The sequence below is a fragment of the Cervus canadensis genome, chromosome 4 (assembly GCF_019320065.1).
Source record: "Cervus canadensis isolate Bull #8, Minnesota chromosome 4, ASM1932006v1, whole genome shotgun sequence".
Classification (NCBI taxonomy): Eukaryota; Metazoa; Chordata; class Mammalia; order Artiodactyla; family Cervidae; genus Cervus; species Cervus canadensis.
Window position 1 is genome coordinate 2,559,597 of NC_057389.1, and position 18,547 is coordinate 2,578,143.

The 18,547-nt window shown below is 41.1% G+C and overlaps 1 protein-coding gene across 1 annotated transcript in view; it reads right to left on the minus strand.

Annotated features, from left to right (window-relative positions):
- MAN2A1 (mannosidase alpha class 2A member 1) overlaps positions 1–18,547 on the minus strand; it is a 215,115-nt gene that overhangs the window by 43,443 nt on the left and 153,125 nt on the right. The window contains exons 17-18 of the mRNA XM_043464497.1: positions 3,412–3,545; positions 477–618 (exon numbers count right to left, since the gene is read on the minus strand). Coding sequence (XP_043320432.1) covers positions 477–618; positions 3,412–3,545 — 276 coding nt within the window. The remainder of the gene's footprint in view (positions 1–476; positions 619–3,411; positions 3,546–18,547) is intronic.

The following is an 18,547-nucleotide window of genomic DNA, read 5'->3' on the forward strand; positions in this document are numbered from 1 at the left end:
TGTTGCCGTGTCTGTATCATCTCTACTCCCCTTCTTCCTTCAGGTGGCAGCATTCTAGGGGGATGCGATTCAGAAAAGGACCTAAGTTTGAACTGTAACTTTCCCCTTTTGCAACCTTGGTTAATTTATTAATATCGAAACTTCAAATTATCTAAATTTAGTTTAGTTGGAGTCTGAATTTCCATATCCATTCAGTCACAACAATGACAGAATTTTGCAAACAATGGGCTATCGGGAAAAGTAAATTATCTTTAAAAATCATCAGTTTTGTGAACTTTTGGGTCTGTTTTCATCTGAAGATTGAGGAAATTTATTATTTTATGTCAGTCTCACAAAGCTCAAAATTAACTAACAGCCTGGTTCTCAAAAGAAAAAAGCTTGTGACTGAGGAAGATAACTAACACATGACTAAGAGAAAGATGATACACTGGGAAGTGAGACTAGGAAGAGCCAGAGAGAGTCTACAGAATACACACCACTTTTCAAACTTGAAACACCTAAAGACTGAGCGGAGAGCAGACTCAAGCGATGCTCGGCATCCTGGATATATGCCATCGTAGTCATGGGGTAGACGTTCGCCTGAAGAGGCAATTTACTCATTGTCAGTCTAGGTTGAATCTGCAAGACCAAACAATTACCGTTAAGAAAAAAAGAAAATCCACTGATATTTATACATGTACTTAAAAACATTACTGTTGACTACAAATGGCTTATTTCCAAACAGAAAAAGGTACAGCACCTTTCTTGTCCAACAGAACAGTTAACTTAGAAATTAAAACATTCTTCAATATGAAGAAAAATCATGAGCATCTTAGAAAATTTTTAAGTGAAATAGGTAGAACTTACCTGTATTTTTTAAAACAGGCATTACTATTTAAATTTAGAATAAAAATCCTTTACAAAAGTTTTCTAGCTCTCCATATTTGCATAAAACAAGTTATAAAGGTATTCATTTCTCATTTAAATCTAACATACTGCTTTTGTAATGAATGCAAAGCATAATAGCTCCCTATCCCCTTTCAAGAAATACCTCTCATAATTCTTGAATCAGTTTTAAGAAATACCACACATCTCACCACCATATCCTCTAACATACTATGTTATAATAATCAAATGCATTTTTATATTTAAAAACTATTCAAGGCTTACTCTTCTTGTTCAGTTTCAATGTAGACAGCTCCAAATTCCAATTTTTCTTGGTTTAGTATCTGAATGCATGAACTACAACTCCACCTTTAGTTTATGAGAGACACTGATAATGAACTAAGCTGGTTGGGTCAAGGAAACTCAAACTCACTCAAACCTCAGGAAGAGATGTCAAACAGAGACTCTGTTATCAGAAACCTTACTCACACCACATAAAAATGTCCTGTCTTCTTTTAAACTCATGAAACTTTAACTCAGAATAGGAGAAGTACAATGTAAGCACAATAGTTAACGTGTACTGAGTGAGTGTCCATTAACACCAGGCACAGTGCTGGGTATTCCACAAATAAGGTCTTTAATCCTCACAACAACCCTGCGGTAGGTCATTCAATTTACTGGTTCTCAACAGTGTCCCCTCAAAGTCATGTTCACTCAGAACCTGTGAGTGTGATTTTATTTTGAAACGTGGCCTCTGCAGATATAACCAAGTTACACGGGGTTGGGGTGGGTGATAGTCTAAAGAATGGTGTCCTTACAAGAGACGGGGCATTTGGACATACAGACATGCAGAGACACACGGAGGCCATGTGACAGCGGAGGCAGGCACTGCAGTGATGTGTTTACAGCACACGGGGCGCCAAGGACCGCCAGCAGCCGCCAGCAGCCAGAAGAGGCAAGGTCACCCTTTCCGAGAGCAGACGGAGGCGGGGGGACCCTGGCTACACCTCCATTTTGGCTCCTAAAGTCCAAAACTGTGAGGGAATAAATTTTTGTTGTTTTAACTCACCCAGTTTGTGGCAGTTTATATCACAGCCCTAAGAAATTAACAACCTGGTAGGTGTAAAAAAAAAAAACAAAAAACCTGTAAAATGTTTTTTAAAAAGGAAGGAAAGAAAGCTAGCTAGCAGGAAATTGCCAAGCCTGATCTTTCTACTCCAATTAAGCTTATACTTTAAAAACTGACATCTAAAATCGTCACAACTGTGTAGCTGTTACCCTCCCCATTTGTGGGTCTAGATTTCTACTTTGGCCCAAGTAACTATTCTTTTCAAAGCATAAGAAATGGCCTATTCTAAAAAAGAAGAAACATTTAGCTTACAGTCTTAAAAATAATATTTTCCTATTTATTAATGTGCTCTATCTTTGTAAAGAAAATTCACATTTTCATTTTTACTAAGTTTTTTCATTCATGTATACACCCACATATACAAATGATTGCTTCTATAGGACTTGAAGAAAAGTCTTTCTTTTGTACACAAGAAAAATGAATCACCATAAAGCCAGGGCTTCATCTGAAAGCCAAACAGCTGTAGCAGAATTAACATGTTAATTTTAAATGGATGCTGCAATTTTTATGCTTTGGAAAGGTTTAAATTTAACTTTTGCAGGAAACTGTAGAAGAGAAAATTATCACAATCCTTTCCACTCATCCCAGTTGAAAATCAGAGTAATAGCATTTGTGAAATTATTTCTATTCACAGTCAGAAATTTCTAAAATGCTAATGTCTCAGAGACATGCTCATGTTTTTAATAGTATTATTTCAAATATATATTGTTACACACATATACTTTGAATATAGATTTAGGTAGCAATCAAAAGAGCTCTAGTAAATTAGAGAAATGAAAATCTGAAAAGAAATTTATGAATCCATTTTCCCATTACTATTTCAAACTATTTCACAAAAACTTTGATTAAATACAGCTATTCACATTTCTAACAGATAGATGTTTTTATTTGTGTGTCTGTATCTATGTACACATATACATATGTGTATAAACACACACACACACATACATCAGTAGAGAAGGATTTCCTGGAATTGAAAAGAGCCCACGGTTAAATCATACATTTAAAAACATACGTGGAACAAACTAAATACGCATAGACCAATTCCTTATGAGGAAATAAAAGATATACTCTATCAATCCCTAATTAATACTAATATTTCCTTCTACTAGATAAATTCATATATATTTTAGCATCAAGGTATTTAACATGCATAGTGGTCTCCAAATCTTCCTTTGAAAAAACAAATCCTTACAAATAGATGTTTTACAAAATAGTCTTGCAAATATTTGTTCTGTCCTTGAAAACCTGGTTAGATACAGAAACTAAAAGTGTCTGAAAATTCAGCTTTATTTTAGAAATAATTTGCAACCTTAAGTAAGTATATTTTTTCAAAGGATCCAAAATTAACTTGCCTATTATGATATATAAAAGGTACATACTATAACCATCATTTAAACATTTTAATGGAAAATTACCTGGTATCCATTTAGGTCAGTATAAAATCTGTTTTGGCTGTTGATGCTAGAAGAAATTCTCATTGCAATCTCATAGTTATGTTCTTTTCGGATGTCTACAATATTGGAAATCTCCACAGACTGTCCTTCTACTCCTAAAATCAAAACAATATTTACACTAAGATGTTGGGAAAGAATGAGGGCAGGGTGCCAGAGGATGAAACAGTTGGATAACATCACCGACTCAATGAACGTGAGTTTGAGCAAAGAGACAAGAGACAGTAAAGGACAGGGAATTCTGGAGCGTTGCAGTCCATGTGGTCACAAAGAGTCAGACATGTCTTAGCGACTAAACAATACATTAATAAAAAATAATTGCCCCCCCTTTTCTTAAATATACTATACAGAACTCCTTCCAAAGTCACATGCATTTCCCTGTTTCCAGCTGTCTATCCTTACCATCCCTCATACACAGAGCGGTGTCACAATTCATCTTTTTAAAGTCAGACCATATTCAGATCATGTATGACTCTACAGAAGGATTAAGAGGCTGGAATGAGATAAATGTACATGGAATAAAACATGCAAATGACCCTGCAGGAAGTCACAGAGGGGAGAGATGACAGTGAAGGGCAGGATGTCAGCCCACTGCGGCTCATCCACCACTCAGCGGGGCTGCCATCCCCAGCAGAGCCATTCAGGGCTACTTCTTCACCAGGCTCTCTTCACACACTGGAAATTATAAGCAGTGAAATTTACACTCTGTTGGTTCGAAAGACAGTATATTACTGCCCATGATCTCTCTCCAGGAAAAGAGACAGGAGATCCAGCGAGATGATTTATGGCTGAAACCGATATTACCGTATTAGCACTTGTGGAGTATAATCTGGAGAGCTCCCCAGAACTTCAGTCAATTTTAACTGAGTCTGATATCTCTTAGGGTCCCTTGTTATGGAGTGATTCATTTTGCCCTTTGCTATATAAAGCAGAGAGAGGAGAGCTTCAGAAAGTCCCAGATGTACTGGACATTTTTGTTTTTAATAAGCCTAAAGTATTTACTAATTTCTATCTGTCATGCTACCCTAAGTATATCTTCAGGTCTGTGGTGAGCCCTTGGGTCTATTTTAGAGCTGGAGAGGAGTTATAAATAAATGGAACACTTAATACAGTGAAGTGGGTAGAAAAGATGTCGCAGGATCTTCCGAGAAAGAGAGCAATTAGGAAAGTGGTCAAAGGAGAAAGACTGGCCACATACTATCCTGTACAGCTGAAGCTTTCTGAGGCTCCTGGAGCCCGGGACACTTTCCTACAGCTGTGACTCATGACTCAGCTCTCCCCTTCCTCACACACAACCTGTCACCTCGCTGACAACCAGCACCTCTTTAGACACAGAGGGCTGTCTACAGAAACACAGGAAGGGGAGAAATAAAGTGAGGAAGACTTTTTTCCAGGAGCTAAGAAGAATCCCCAGAGCTTACAGAAGGTGACAGCAAGCAGAAAGGAAGTTTGAATACGCAGGATTTGTGGAGAAAACATAAATGCAGCTGGCCTAAGCATTATAGCTTTAGGTGAAAAATACACTGGAAATTGTACACCATAAATAATAACATGGTAACAATACTGAATGGGCTGCAGCTCCCATTAATACAATATTCAGAATGCTCACAGGGAGTCTCTTCTGGTAGATGTCGCTCTTCTGATTGAACAACCTCACAGAGCCAACTTCAGTTTCTTACTACGAGGAGTATGATCTTCATGGGTGGAGGAAGGAAATGCCATTTCCCCCCTGCTTTATAGGCTTCCCAAGTGGCACTAGTGGTAAAGAACCCACCTGCCAACACAGGAGACATAAGGGACCCGGGTTCGATCCCTGGGTCGGGAAGATCCCCTGGAGGAGGACATGGCAATCCACTCCAGTGTTCTTGCCTGGAGAATCCTGTGGACAGGAGCCTGGCGGGCTATAGTCCTTGGGGTTGCAGAGAGACAGACGTGACTGAAGTGACTTAGCACACACACACAGCCACAGTCTGAACCACTAACCTCTACTAGCTAAATACATACATATACCGACATACATTTTCTTCTGAGGATTACCAGATAAACCTACCAACACAGCTGATGGAAACCCCACCACTACCAGGAAGTTTGGGGTGGGGGGGCAAGCAAAGACATAACACTGGTAATAGAACAATAGTAACCTCCTTGAACTAGGAAACGCATTCCTTTTAAAGTAAACTTTCCCTCCAGCATACTTTAAGTAACCCAGATTTTTTTTTTCTACAACCAAATGAATTATATAAAAAATTTAATAGACAAGTATTCACAAATGAACCAAAGAAGCCCCAAACCCAAAATGTAGCACTAGGGATGCTAGTGTTAATGGGGCATTAGGAAAAACAGCAGACAGCAAGTGACTCTACGTTACTGGAAGCGTTTGTAGGGTTTTCAGCACTGCTTTATGTTTTTCCTCTCTAGACGGAACATTATCTCAGGGGCCAAAGAAATACATAAAATGAAGTAGTCTTCATAAAGGAGGGTGTCATGCATCTCTGGAAAACACTGACAAAAGAAAAATGCTCTGAGAAAAAAATTAGCAATTTCGCATTACCTCTAGCAATGATAAATTATTTCTACTGAGACAATCATCTTTCTCAAGCTCAGCACTATTATGTTCAGATACTATTGGGGCAACAAATGCTTAAAGGTCCTTTAAATGGAGCCTCTATGTCCATTTGCACTTGAATAAGACATTAATTTAAATTCTGTGCCAGGACAGAGTTTTAAAATAAGGTCAGACTTAATATACTTATTACCAACAGACCATGTGATGGTAATAAAAGCAAGAACGTATCCCTGAGTTCTCAAAGAAAAATTATTATTTTTCAAAGAAGAAAATGTTTGAAGGAGAAAGAGGACTAAAATGATTGGGAATGGGTGAATTTAATTCAGATGACCATTATATCTACTACTGTGGGCAAGAATCCCTTAGAAGAAATGGAGTGGCCCTCCTACTCAACAAAAGACTTCAAAATGCAATACTTCAGTGCAATCTCAAAAACGACACAATCATCTCAGTTCGTTTCCAAGGAAGACCATTCAACATCATAGTAATCCAGGTCTATGACCCAATCACTAATGTTGAAGAAGCAGATGTTAAACGGTTCTATGAAAACCAGTAAGACCTTTATAACTAGCACCAAAAAAAGATGTCCGTTACAGGGGACTAGAACGCAAAAGTAGGAAGTCAGAGAAATCTGGAGTAACAGGCAAATTTGGCCTTGGAGTACAAAATGAAGCAGGGCAAAGGCTAATAGAGTTTAGGCAAGAGAACGCTCTGGTCATAGCAAACATCCTCTTCCAACAAAACACTAGAGACAACTCTACACATGGACATCACGAGATAGTTAATACTAAAATCAGACTGATTATATTCTTTGCAGCCTAAAAGGGAGAAGCTCTATACAGTCAGCAAAACAAGACCAGGAGCTGACTGTGGCTCAGATCATCAGTTCCTTATCGGAAAATTCAGACTTCACTTGAAGAAAGTAGGGAACACCACTAGACCATTCAGGTATGACCTAAATCAAATCCCTTATGATTATACAATGGAAGCAACAAATAGATTCAAGGGATTAGATCTGACAGAGAGTGCCTGAGGAACTATGGATGAAGCTTTGTAACACTGTACAGGAGGTGGTGGCCAGAACCACTCCCAAGAAACAGAAACGCAATGAGGAGGCTTTACAAACAGCTGAGAAAAGAGAACTGAAAGGCAAAGGGGAGAAGGAAAGATACACCCATCCGAACGCAGAGTTCCAGAGAACAGGAAGGAGAGATAAAGCCTTCTTAAGTGAACAGTGCAAAGAAATAGAGGAAAACAACAGAACAGGAAAGACTAGAGGTCTCCTCAAGAGAATTAGAGATACCAAAGGAACATTTCATGCAAGAAGGGCACAATAAAGGACAGAAATAAGGACCTAGCAGAAGCAGAAGAGATTAAGAAGAGGTGGCAAAAATACACGGAAGAACTGGACAAAACAAGGCCTTGATGACCCAGATAATCACAATGGTGTGATCACTCACCCAGAGCCAGACATCCTGGAGTGTGAAGTCAAGTGGGCCTTAGGAAGAATTACTACAACAAAGCTAGGGGAAGTGATGGAATTCCAGCTGAGTTATTTCAAATTCTGAAAGATGATGCTGTTAAAGTGCTACACTCAATATGCAAACAAATTTGGAAAACTCAGCAGGGGCCACAGGACTGGAAAAGGCCAGTTTTCATTCCAATCCCAAGGAAAGGCAATGCCAAAGAATGCTCAAACTACTGCATAATTGCACTTATTTCATGTGCTAGCAAGGTAATGTTAAAAATCCTTCAAGCTAGGCTTCAACAGTATGTGAACTGAGAACTTCCAGATGTTCAAGCTGGATTTAGAAAAGGCAGAGGAACCAGAGATCAAATTGCCAATATCCGCTGGTTCACAGAAAAAGCAAGAGAGTTCCAGACAAACATCTACTTCTGCTTTATTGACTATGCCAAAGCCTCTGGCTGGCTGGACAAAACACACTGCGCAGAGCTCCTGAAGAGACGGGACACGAGAGCGCCCGGCCTGCGTCCTGAGAGTCCGCGTGCCGGCCGGGAGCAGCAGTCAGAGCCGGACGCGGGGCAACGGACGGCCGGGAGCAGCAGTCAGAGCCAGACGCGGGGCACCGGACGGCCGGGAGCAGCAGTCAGAGCCGGACGCGGGGCACCGGACGGCCGGGAGCAGCAGTCAGAGCCGGACGCGGGGCACCGGGCTGGTTCAAGCTGGGAAAGGACTAGGCTAAGGCTGTGTGTTCTCGCCCTGCTTACTCACCTTCTATGCAGAGTATATTATGCAAAACGCCAGGCTGGATGAATCACAGGTGGAATGAAGATTTCTGGGAGAAATATTAATAATCTCAGGTGTCATAGATGACACCACCCTAATGGCAGAAAGCAAAGAGGAACTGAAGAGCTTCTTGGTGAAAGTGAAAGTGAAGTCTCTCAGTTGTGTCCGACTCTTTCCGACTAAATGGACTGTAGCCTACCAGGCTTCTCCGCTCAGGAGATTTTCCAGGCAAGAATACTGGAGTGGGTTGCCATTTCCTTCTCCAGGGGATCTTCCCGACCCAGGGATCGAACCCAGGTCTCCTGCATTGCAGGCTGACGCTTTACCCTCTGAGCTACCAGGGAAGCCCAGAAGCCCACCAGGGAAGCCCAGGGAAAGTGAAAAGAGGAGAGTGAAAAGGTGGGTTTAAAACTCAACATTCAAAAAATGAAGATCATGGCATCTGGTCCCATCACTTCATGGCAAATCAATGGGGAAACCATGGAAACAGTGATAGACTTTATTTCTTGGGCTCCAAAATCACTGAAAATGGTGACTGCAGCCATGAAATTAAAAGATGTTTGCTTTTTGGAAGAAAAGCTATGAAAGACCTAGACAGCATATTATTAAAAAGCAGAGACATCACTTTGCTGACAAAGGTCTGTATAGTCAAAGCTATGGTTTTTCCAGTGGTCATGTATGGATGAGAGATTTGGACTATAAAGAAAGCTGAGTGCTGAAGAATTGATGCTTTTGAACTGTGATGTTGGAGAAGACTCTTAAAAGTCCCTTGGACAGCAAGGATATCAAACCAGTCAATCTTAAAGGAAATTAACCTTGAATATTCATTGGTAGGGCTAACACTGAAGCTCCAATAATTTGGCCACCCGATGTGAAAAGCCAACTCGTTGGAAAAGACCTTATTCCTGAGAATGACAGGGCAGGAGAAGGGGACGACAGAGGATGAGATGGTCAGATGGCATCATCGACTCAGTGGACATGAGTTTGAGGAAACCCCAGGAAATAGTGAAGGACAGGGAAGCCTAGCATGCTGCAGTCCATGGGGCCGCAGAGAGTCGGACACGACTGAGCGACCGACAAACAACATCTCCTATTCCGTGTCAAGAATCTGAAGACGCACCTGTCCCAGCGAAGCTCCGTGGACTGAGGGGAGAAGTCCCCAAGAAGCAGGGGTACAAGCCCATTGATTCCAGTGACCTGCTGCCTCTCTGCAGGATGTGGCAGCAAAAGATACTTTTACTAAAATGGTTCTACCAGAGCAACGGCTCTAGACGGCCAGGGGTTTTAAAGGCCCTCTAGTTTTATCTCAATCCTGGGAAAGAAAACAGCTCTGACTTTACAAAAGTAATGCACAGGGAAGTGAGAGTGGGTGTGCGGACACTCCACGTTCCAACAGAGAACTAAGCACCCGTTAGCTGTTAACAGCACCTCACAGTCTGTGCCCCTGCAGAAGAGAGGATGGGGATTCTTTACCTGTATTAATACACGCGATGCAGAGTAAAATGCAGCCAGCTCACAGGCGGAAAGCTCTGACAGAGGAGCCAAAGGAGTCTCTGAGAACCATGGCGCTCTTTCATTTCTCCTCCCCACAGCCTGTGAGCACCTCACAGACACAGGCTGTCTTACACACACCTCACACTTCAGAGTTCAGCCATGTGCTGGGCACAGGCTCGGGGCTGGAAACAGTTAGAGAGAATGAAGACGTGAGAGGCTGTCCCTCACCACGCAGCAGCTGGCCGGCAGGGGGGAGAGCAGACGGGCTACAGAGAAGGCTCACGTGGAAAGGTGAGGAGGAAGTCCTTTAGTTTTGAGTAAACGCACGCCTGTTACACTCTCAGCTCCTCGTGTACCGGGACCATGTCTTATTTATCTTTACGCTCCGAGCACAGAAGAGGCACGAAGAACTGAGTGAAGGGAGGCAGCTGTGTGGGAGAAAAACCACCAGCAGGTAGCAAGTGCTTAGTATGGACCGTATTGCATACACCTAATAACCCATTCAATTCTGACCGCAAGCCTAGGAGGGAATTACCTGCGCAAGATCACAAGGTCTGGCAGAATCAGGACTAGACCTCTCAGCTATCATGTCTCAATGGCAGACCAACTACTAGAAAATGTTGAAATTACTTTCAGACCAAGGATTGAGAAATATTTTATAGGAACTCTAAGCAGAGAGAAGAGCTCCAGATTATTTTTAAACAAGGAGAGAAGGCACTGATCTGCAATCTGATATACTATAAGAGCTACTGAATTAAATAAAATAAAATTAAGGGACAAGGCTTGCCAGAACCTAAAATTTCTTTAAAACAATCTCAGAATCTCTTCTGAACTGTCACAGACACTTTAGAAGCCAATAAAATAATATACATTAAATATTAAAGTCACATACCCTAATTACCTCTTATCTACCTTAAATGAACAGCGATCATGAGCACAAGGATATTTACAGTGCACTGGCGCCAAGAGTAGAAATATGGGGAAACACACCAGATGCCCACTAACAGGCAAATGAGTAATAAAACCAGGTAGGTACATCCATGCTATGGAATGCTCTGCAGCAAATGAAAAGAAAGAGGCAACACTCTGTCCTGGCAGAGGAGCTGATGGAGAAAGCAAGCAGAGCATCTGTACAGTATGATAAACTTCGTGCTCAAAACAGACACAAACACAACATATTTCTTTGGGGGTGTGTGTGAGAGAGAGAGAGAGAAAAGGCCCACATATCTGCATTACCTGTCTTAAGTGGTGGACAGAGGACAGGAACAGATTTCAAAGAGATTTTGTGTCTACGCTGTTGTTGTTGCTCAGTCGCTCTGTCGTGTCCGACTCTCTGTGACCCCGTGGACCGCAGCACGCCAGGCCTCCCTGTCCATCACCAACTCCCAGAGTTTGCTCAGACTCATGCCCACTGAGTCAGTGATGCCATCCAGCCATCTTGTCCTCTATCATTCCTTCCCTTCCCCTCCCACCTTCAACCTTTCCCAGCATCAGGGTCCTTTCCAATGAGTCAACTCTTTGCATCAGGTGGCCAAAGTATTGGAGTTTCAGCTTCAGCATCAGTCCTTCCAATGAACACCCAGGACTGATCTCCTTTAGGATGGACTGGTTGGATCTCCTCGCAGTTCAAGGGACTCTCAAGAGTCTTCTCCAACACCACAGTTCAAAAGTGTCAATTTTTCGGTGCTCAGCTTTCTTTATAGTCCAACTCTCACATGCATACATGACCACTGAAAAAACCATAGCCTTGACTAGACGGACCTTTGTTGGCAAAGTAATGTCTCTGCTTTTTAATAAGCTGTCTAGGTTGGTCATAGCTTTTCTTCCAAGGAGCAAGCATCTATTGCTTTCATGGTTGCAGTCACCATCAGCAGTGATTTTGGAGCCCAAGAAAGTAAACTCTGTCACTATTTCCATTGTTTCCCCATCTATTTGCCAAGAAGTGATGGGACTGGATGCCATGATCTTAGGTTTCTGAATGTTGAGTTTTAAGCCAGCTTTTTTATAGCATGTGAAATTTTTGTCAAAAGAATATGTGTGTAAACACAGTCATAAATACTATGTATTTGCATTTTATACATAAAAGTAATTTTAAGCATTTTTTTTTTTAAAGAATATTTTCTGAGGCAGGGAAAAAAATGAAACTAAGTAGGCAAGAGGTGAGGGTCAGAAAGCAGCACCCTCTGCAGTCTGTTGCTCAGCACGGGTTCTAAGGAGATCAAGACGCGCAGTCCCTTGTGTATGGAGAGAAAGACTGGACGGCACCTCCAGCATGTCCCCTGGGCCTGAAAGAAGAGGTGGGCCAAGCAGCCTGGAAGGGCTCACGACTGGGTGCTGCAGACAGACGGCCCAGGGCTGTGGCTCTGACAGCAACCTCTGGAGAATCCCAGGCACATCTCCTCCGCACATGAACTCTGGACCAGCCGAGTTCAGCTCCCTCCACCTGTCTAGACTACCTGACTCTAGCAGTTCTGAAATGCAAAACACACTCTTCCAAGGACATGCCTGATAAGTCAGACAGCTCTCTCACTGACGGTGAAACAGTGACAGGAACAAGAGGCAGCAGCTTGGGAGAAAGAGCAAAAGACAGCCTCACTCACAGTCCAGCAAGAATTCAGGACCGTGTTTAGTGGGTCAATATGCGCTGAGGACAAGTCATCAGATCAGATGGTAAAACAGCAACTGGCCCACCCCCAACCTGGAGAAACGAACAGTGGTGATGGGGGCCCTGAGGGACGTGTCTAAGCCACCAAACAGAAGTTTAACTGAGATCTGACACAGACAGGATATCATGCAGAATAAGTCCTGAAAGAAACCCATCCACAATTTAAAGCAAGGTCTTCAGTGACTGTCCTTAAAACGCTGGCTTTCGGGCGAAAATGGAACCTTGAGCTCAATCTGCTGTCCTCAACAGAGAGGACTGGGCCCTCACATCAGAACAGAAGCAGGACAGGAAGAGCTGTCATGAGAAACTCGGGCTTCTCACTTTGAACAGCTCCCCTTCAATCTGGGGGGTACTTTGTTTCATATTTAAGTGATCGAAAATTGAAAAATAATGTTCCTGGTGTGTGCTTACTTTGTGACATTGCTTTTGTAAACGTATCCAACCTAACTGGGAACTGACACATGGTTATCACTAATAACCAGCACACACTGCTTAGGGGGGCACATACATCTAAATGACAGTTCTCACAACGATGACACATTCAGCAGGTCAGCAGGAGATGATGTTTCTTTAAAGCAAATATTACTGTTACTATATTTAAAAAAAAATGTACTCCTATCTGAATGTACCAAGAATAGAAATGGCAGTAATTCCCACAACCAGATGACCTTTTTCTTCATGTTGACTAACTCAACTTATCATCCATTACAAGATCTAATTTATCCTCTGAGGTACGTGGTGATTCCCAGATCTGTAAATGTTCACAGTGATTATTTCTCCACAAGTGAAAACTTTAACATCTACTTTCATGAATACAAAGTTTAGTAAATTTCACTCCAAGACTCAAATTTAAGAAAATGATAATGCATCACTGTGTTTCATTCATAAAGCACTAGATAAACAACTACCACTACTTACTGATCAACTTGTCATGAGCTAGGCACTAGTCAACATATTTTATGCTTTTCATCTCACGAACTCTCAAAATGACGCAAAAAGTAAAGGCATACTAGGAAAGGTACAACATTTTGATCACACAGATTGCAAATTCTGGTTAAAGATTATACCAATTAGGTATGCTATGGGTGAAAAAGCCCTAATAACTGAAACACAGACAACAAAACTAGGAAGCTGTCTCTTTTCTCTTTTTCCCTCTAATAAACACTGATTTTAAGAAACAACACGCTTTCTTGGAAGCCTCATTTTGGAGGAACATAACATCTACGTCACTAACATTCTTTCAAATCCCAAACAGATTCAGTCTCACTAACCCTCACTTCCTCCCAGAAGGTGAATAAATAGCTCATGACCTGCATTACAGGCTTGGGCTGGTCTGGTACAGGCAGGGAGGAATGCTGGAGGAATCTCATGTCTGTCTGCCTCCACACTGGAGGCACTCTGGAGTCGCCTACTTCCCCTTCTTGCAAACATGCTCTTTTCCAAGCTGCCTTTAGAGAGGAAAATCAGATTTCACTGACACAAACCTGCCATGCAGGCTCGTGATTCTTCCTTTTTTTTTTTCATTTGTTTTTATTAGTTGGAGGCTAATTACCTTACACCACACTTTGACTATTCTTTCCCCTAACTTACCCCACCCACCAAAGGAAAAACAAAAAAACACACAAAAAACAAAGGCAGGCGCGTTCCTCTTACACCCTAACTCCTGTGGGGCTGAACAGAAACAATTAAAGGACTGGTGTCTGACTGAACTTTAATGACTAGGAACAAAGACTTTTTGCAAAACACACGGTTTCCAATTGTTGGCTTTCAACAAAATTGAAGGTTACCTAATAACGTCGTCAGACAGTACATCATTAAAAATAATTGATTAATGTTTGGCAATAGATCACTGTGATTTATGGAATATAACTCAGAAGGAATTCAAGGAATTAGATGATATGCCCATAACTAAACTCCTTCTATTCCCATCTACTTATTTATGTTTGCAACATTCCTTTGCCTTAAATTTATAAGAACAAAAAATAAGAATAAAATCAATGATGAAACTTATCTCACTCTAGCAATAAGTAACATTCACCAATGAAGGCATAAACATTTAGGATACTAAAGGTACAATTCATCTCAATAAGAAAAATGTTTCTATTAAAATTTATAAAATAAATTATCAAAATGGTAATATATATATTAATTATATGTTTTGATCAATTACATACTATTAGTAATAATTTTATAACTCAATCTAGAAGAAATTTAATTCTTTGAGTTTTAGGATGACAGAATCTTAAAACATGTTTATATATACACATATATATATGTATATATATATTTCTTTCAGAAGAATAATGAAAAGTTGACCAATAATAAGACTCTTAAGTATAAAGTATTAAAAACTGAGGTAAAATTTCGTGGGGGAAGTAGAATGGAAACATGAATTCAAGGAGAAAATAATGATATGAAATTTACTGTTAAGAAGGGCTTGTTCAGACATTTCAAAAATGCATGATTCAGTATCAAACTGCTATGCACTGGATACGTTTATTTTAAAATGGCAATATTTACAATGTACCAAATATAACATCCTTTGCAAAAATGTAAATGTATAAAGAAAAACTAGATGTCAACTTACAAAAATGTAATGGACATAGATTCTTCAAATTCTTATAAGAACAAGGGAATTTGACCTCAACAAATCCACTTTACACTCTGTGATATTCTTTTCCTCTTTTCTGTCCATTCAAATTACGTTTCTCCAAGACTAAGCTTCTCAAAAGCTCACTTTTTAAAATCAAATCTTCCCCAAACCTCCAATGACTTACTGTGCAACTGGGCCTGCACCTCTTAAAGGAGATACAACACTCAGTATGTGCGGGGCTTTATGTGCATTAGCTCAGTTAATCATCCAACACTCTGAGGAAGGCTTATTGTCACCATTTGCAGGATAATGAAACCAAGATCATGCAGGTCATAACCTGCACAAGGTCAAACAAAGCTGGTGTGAGAGCTGGGAATGAGAGGGGCATGGGCTCTCTCTGGGGCCTGGGCTCTTAACCATCACACTTCCCCTGCGTGTCCCATCCCCGCCCCCTTCATCTCAGTTTAGCTGAACACACATTTGTGGAAGATGATGCTGTTTCCTGGTAAGAAGCTATTCCTTCAATGCAGCAGGTGCTGTCAAACAGCCCCCTCAAGGTTATCTTTAACCTTTGAGTTCTGAATTTGTGCAACCAGAATATGTGTATAGTCCCTTAAAATAACCTTCCCTTTCATGCCTGTAGGGAATAATCAGATTCAACACATAGCTACTTATTTCATTTTTTTTAAGTTCCAATTAACAGGAAAAAAAAAGATCCTTAGCAGTCAATTACATATTATGATATTCCAAAAATGTTTTAATTACTTAAGTCTGCCTAGCCATAACTTACTTAATGCTTTTTACTCTTAAATCAAGCTAAATATGGAATGTAGTCCTGGGAAAAATGAGAGATTGATTGCAAACCATTTTAATATCCTCATGAATCTTTTTATGGAAATAAAAACAATTTCAGCGAAGCTCTGAGATGTTTGTAAGTGAAAGGACTCCAGGAATGAGGCCCCAGACTCAAGCATCCTTAGAAAATGAATTTAGAAGCAAGGAGTCAGTTCAGTTCAGTTCAGTTGCTCAGTCATGTCCGACTCTTTGTGACCCCATGAATCAAAGCACGCCGGGCCTCCCTGTCCATCACAAACTCCTGGAGTCCATTGTCCATTGAGCTGGTGATGCCATCCAGCCATCTCATCCTCTGTCGTCCCCTTCTCCCCCTGCCCCTAATCCCTCCCAGAATCAGGGTCTTTTCCAATGAGTCAACTCTTCCCATGAGGTGGCCAAAATATTGGAGTTTCGGCTTCAACATCAGTCCGTCCAATGAACACCCAGGACTGATCTCCTTCAGGATGGACGGGTTGGATCTCCTCGCAGTCCAAGGGATTCTCAAGAGTCTTCTCCAACACCACAGTTCAAAAGTGTCAATTTTTCGGTGCTCAGCTTTCTTCACAGTCCAACTCTCACATCCATACATGATCACTGGAAAAACCATAGCCTTGACTAGATGGACCTTTGTTGACAAAGTAATGTCTCTGCTTTTTAATATGCTATCTAGGTTGGTCAGAACTTTCCTTCCAAGCAGTAAGTGTCTTTTAATTTCATGGCTTCAATCACCATCTGCAGTGATTTTGGAGCCCAGAAAAATAAAGTCTGACACCGTTTCCACTGGCTCCCCATCTATTTCCCATGAAGAGATGGGACTGGATGCCATGATCTTAGTTTTCTGAATGTTGAGCTTTAAGCCAACTTTTTCACTCTCCTCTTTCACTTTCATCAAGAGGCTCCTTAGTTCCTCTTCACTCTCTGCCACAAGGGTGGTGTCATCTGCGTATTTGAGGTTATTGATATTTCTCCCGGCAATCTTGATTCCAGCTTGTGCTTCCTCCAGCCCAGCGTTTCTCATGATGTACTCTGCATATAAGTTAAATAAGAAGGATGACAATATACAGCTTTGACGTACTCCTTTTCCTATTTGGAACCAGTCTGTTGTTCCATGTCCAGTTCTAACTGTTGCTTCCTGACCTTCATACAGGTTTCTGAAGAGGCAAGTCAGGTGGTCTGGTATTCCCATCTTTTTCAGGATTTTCCACAGTTTATTGTGATCCACACAGTCAAAGGCTTTGGCATAGTCAATAAAGCAGAAATAGATGTTTTTCTGGAACTCTTTTGCTTTTTTGATGATCCAGCGGATGTTGGCAATTTGATCTCTGGTTCTTCTGACTTTTCTAAAACCAGCTTGAACATCTGTAAGTTCATGGTTCACATATTGCTGAAGCCTGGCTTGGAGAATTTTGAGCATTACTTTACTAGCGTGTGAGATGAGTGCAATCGTGCGGTAGTTTGAGCATTCTTTGGGATTGCCTTGCTTTGGGATTGGAATGAAAACTGACCTCTTCCAGTCCTGTGGCCACTGCTGAGTTTTCCACATTTGCTGGCATATTCAGTGCAGCACTTTCACAGCATCATCTTTCAGGATTTGAAACAGCTCCACTGGAATTCCATCACCTCCACTAGCTTTGTTCATAGTGATGCTTTCTAAGGCCCACTTGACTTCACATTCCAGGATGTCTGGCTGTAGGTGAGTGATCACACCATCGTGATTATCTGGGTTGTGAAGATCTTTTTTGTACAGTTCTTCTGTGTATTCTTGCCACCTCTTCTTAATATCTTCTGCTTCTGTTAGGTCCATACCATTTCTGTCCTTTATTGAACTCATCTTTGCATGAAATGTTCCCGTGGTATCTCTAATTTTCTTGAAGATATATCTAGTCTTTCCCATTCTGTTGTTTTCCTCTATGTCTTTGCATTGATCGCTGAGGAAGGCTTTCTTATCTCTCCTTGCTATTCTTTGGAACTCTGCATTCAAATGGGAATATCTTTACTTTTCTTCTTTGCTTTTCACTTCTCTTCTTTTCACAGCTATTTGTAAGGCCTCCTCAGACAACCATTTTGCCTTTTTTCATTTCTTCTCCATGGGGATGGTCTTGATCCCTGCCTCCTGTACAATGTCACGAATCTCCGTCCATCAGGTACTCCATCAGATCTAGTCCCTTAAATCTATTTCTCAAAAAAAAAATCTATTTCTCATTTCCACTGTATAGTCATAAGGGATGTGATTTAGGTCATACCTGAATGATCTAGTGGTTTTCCCTACTTTCTAAAATTTCAGTCTGAATTTGGCAATAAGGAGTTCATGATCTGAGCCACAGTCAGCTCCCAGTCTTGTTTTTGCTGACTGTATAGAGCTTCTCTATCTTTGGCTGCAAGAATATAATCAATCTGATTTCGGTGTTGACCATCTGGTGATGTCCATGTGTAGAGTCTTCTCTTGTGTTGTTGGAGGAGGGTGTTTGCTATGACCAGTGCGTTCTCTTGGCAAAACTCTATTAGCCTTTGCCCTGCTTCATTCCATACTCCAAAGCCAAATTTCCCTGTTACTCCAGGTGTTTCTTGACTTCCTACTTTTTCATTCCAGTCCCCTATAATGAAAAGGACATCTTCTTTGGGTGTTAGTTGTAAAGGGTCTTGTAGGTCTTCATAGAACCATTCAACAGCTTCTTCAGCATTACTGGGTTGGGGAATAGG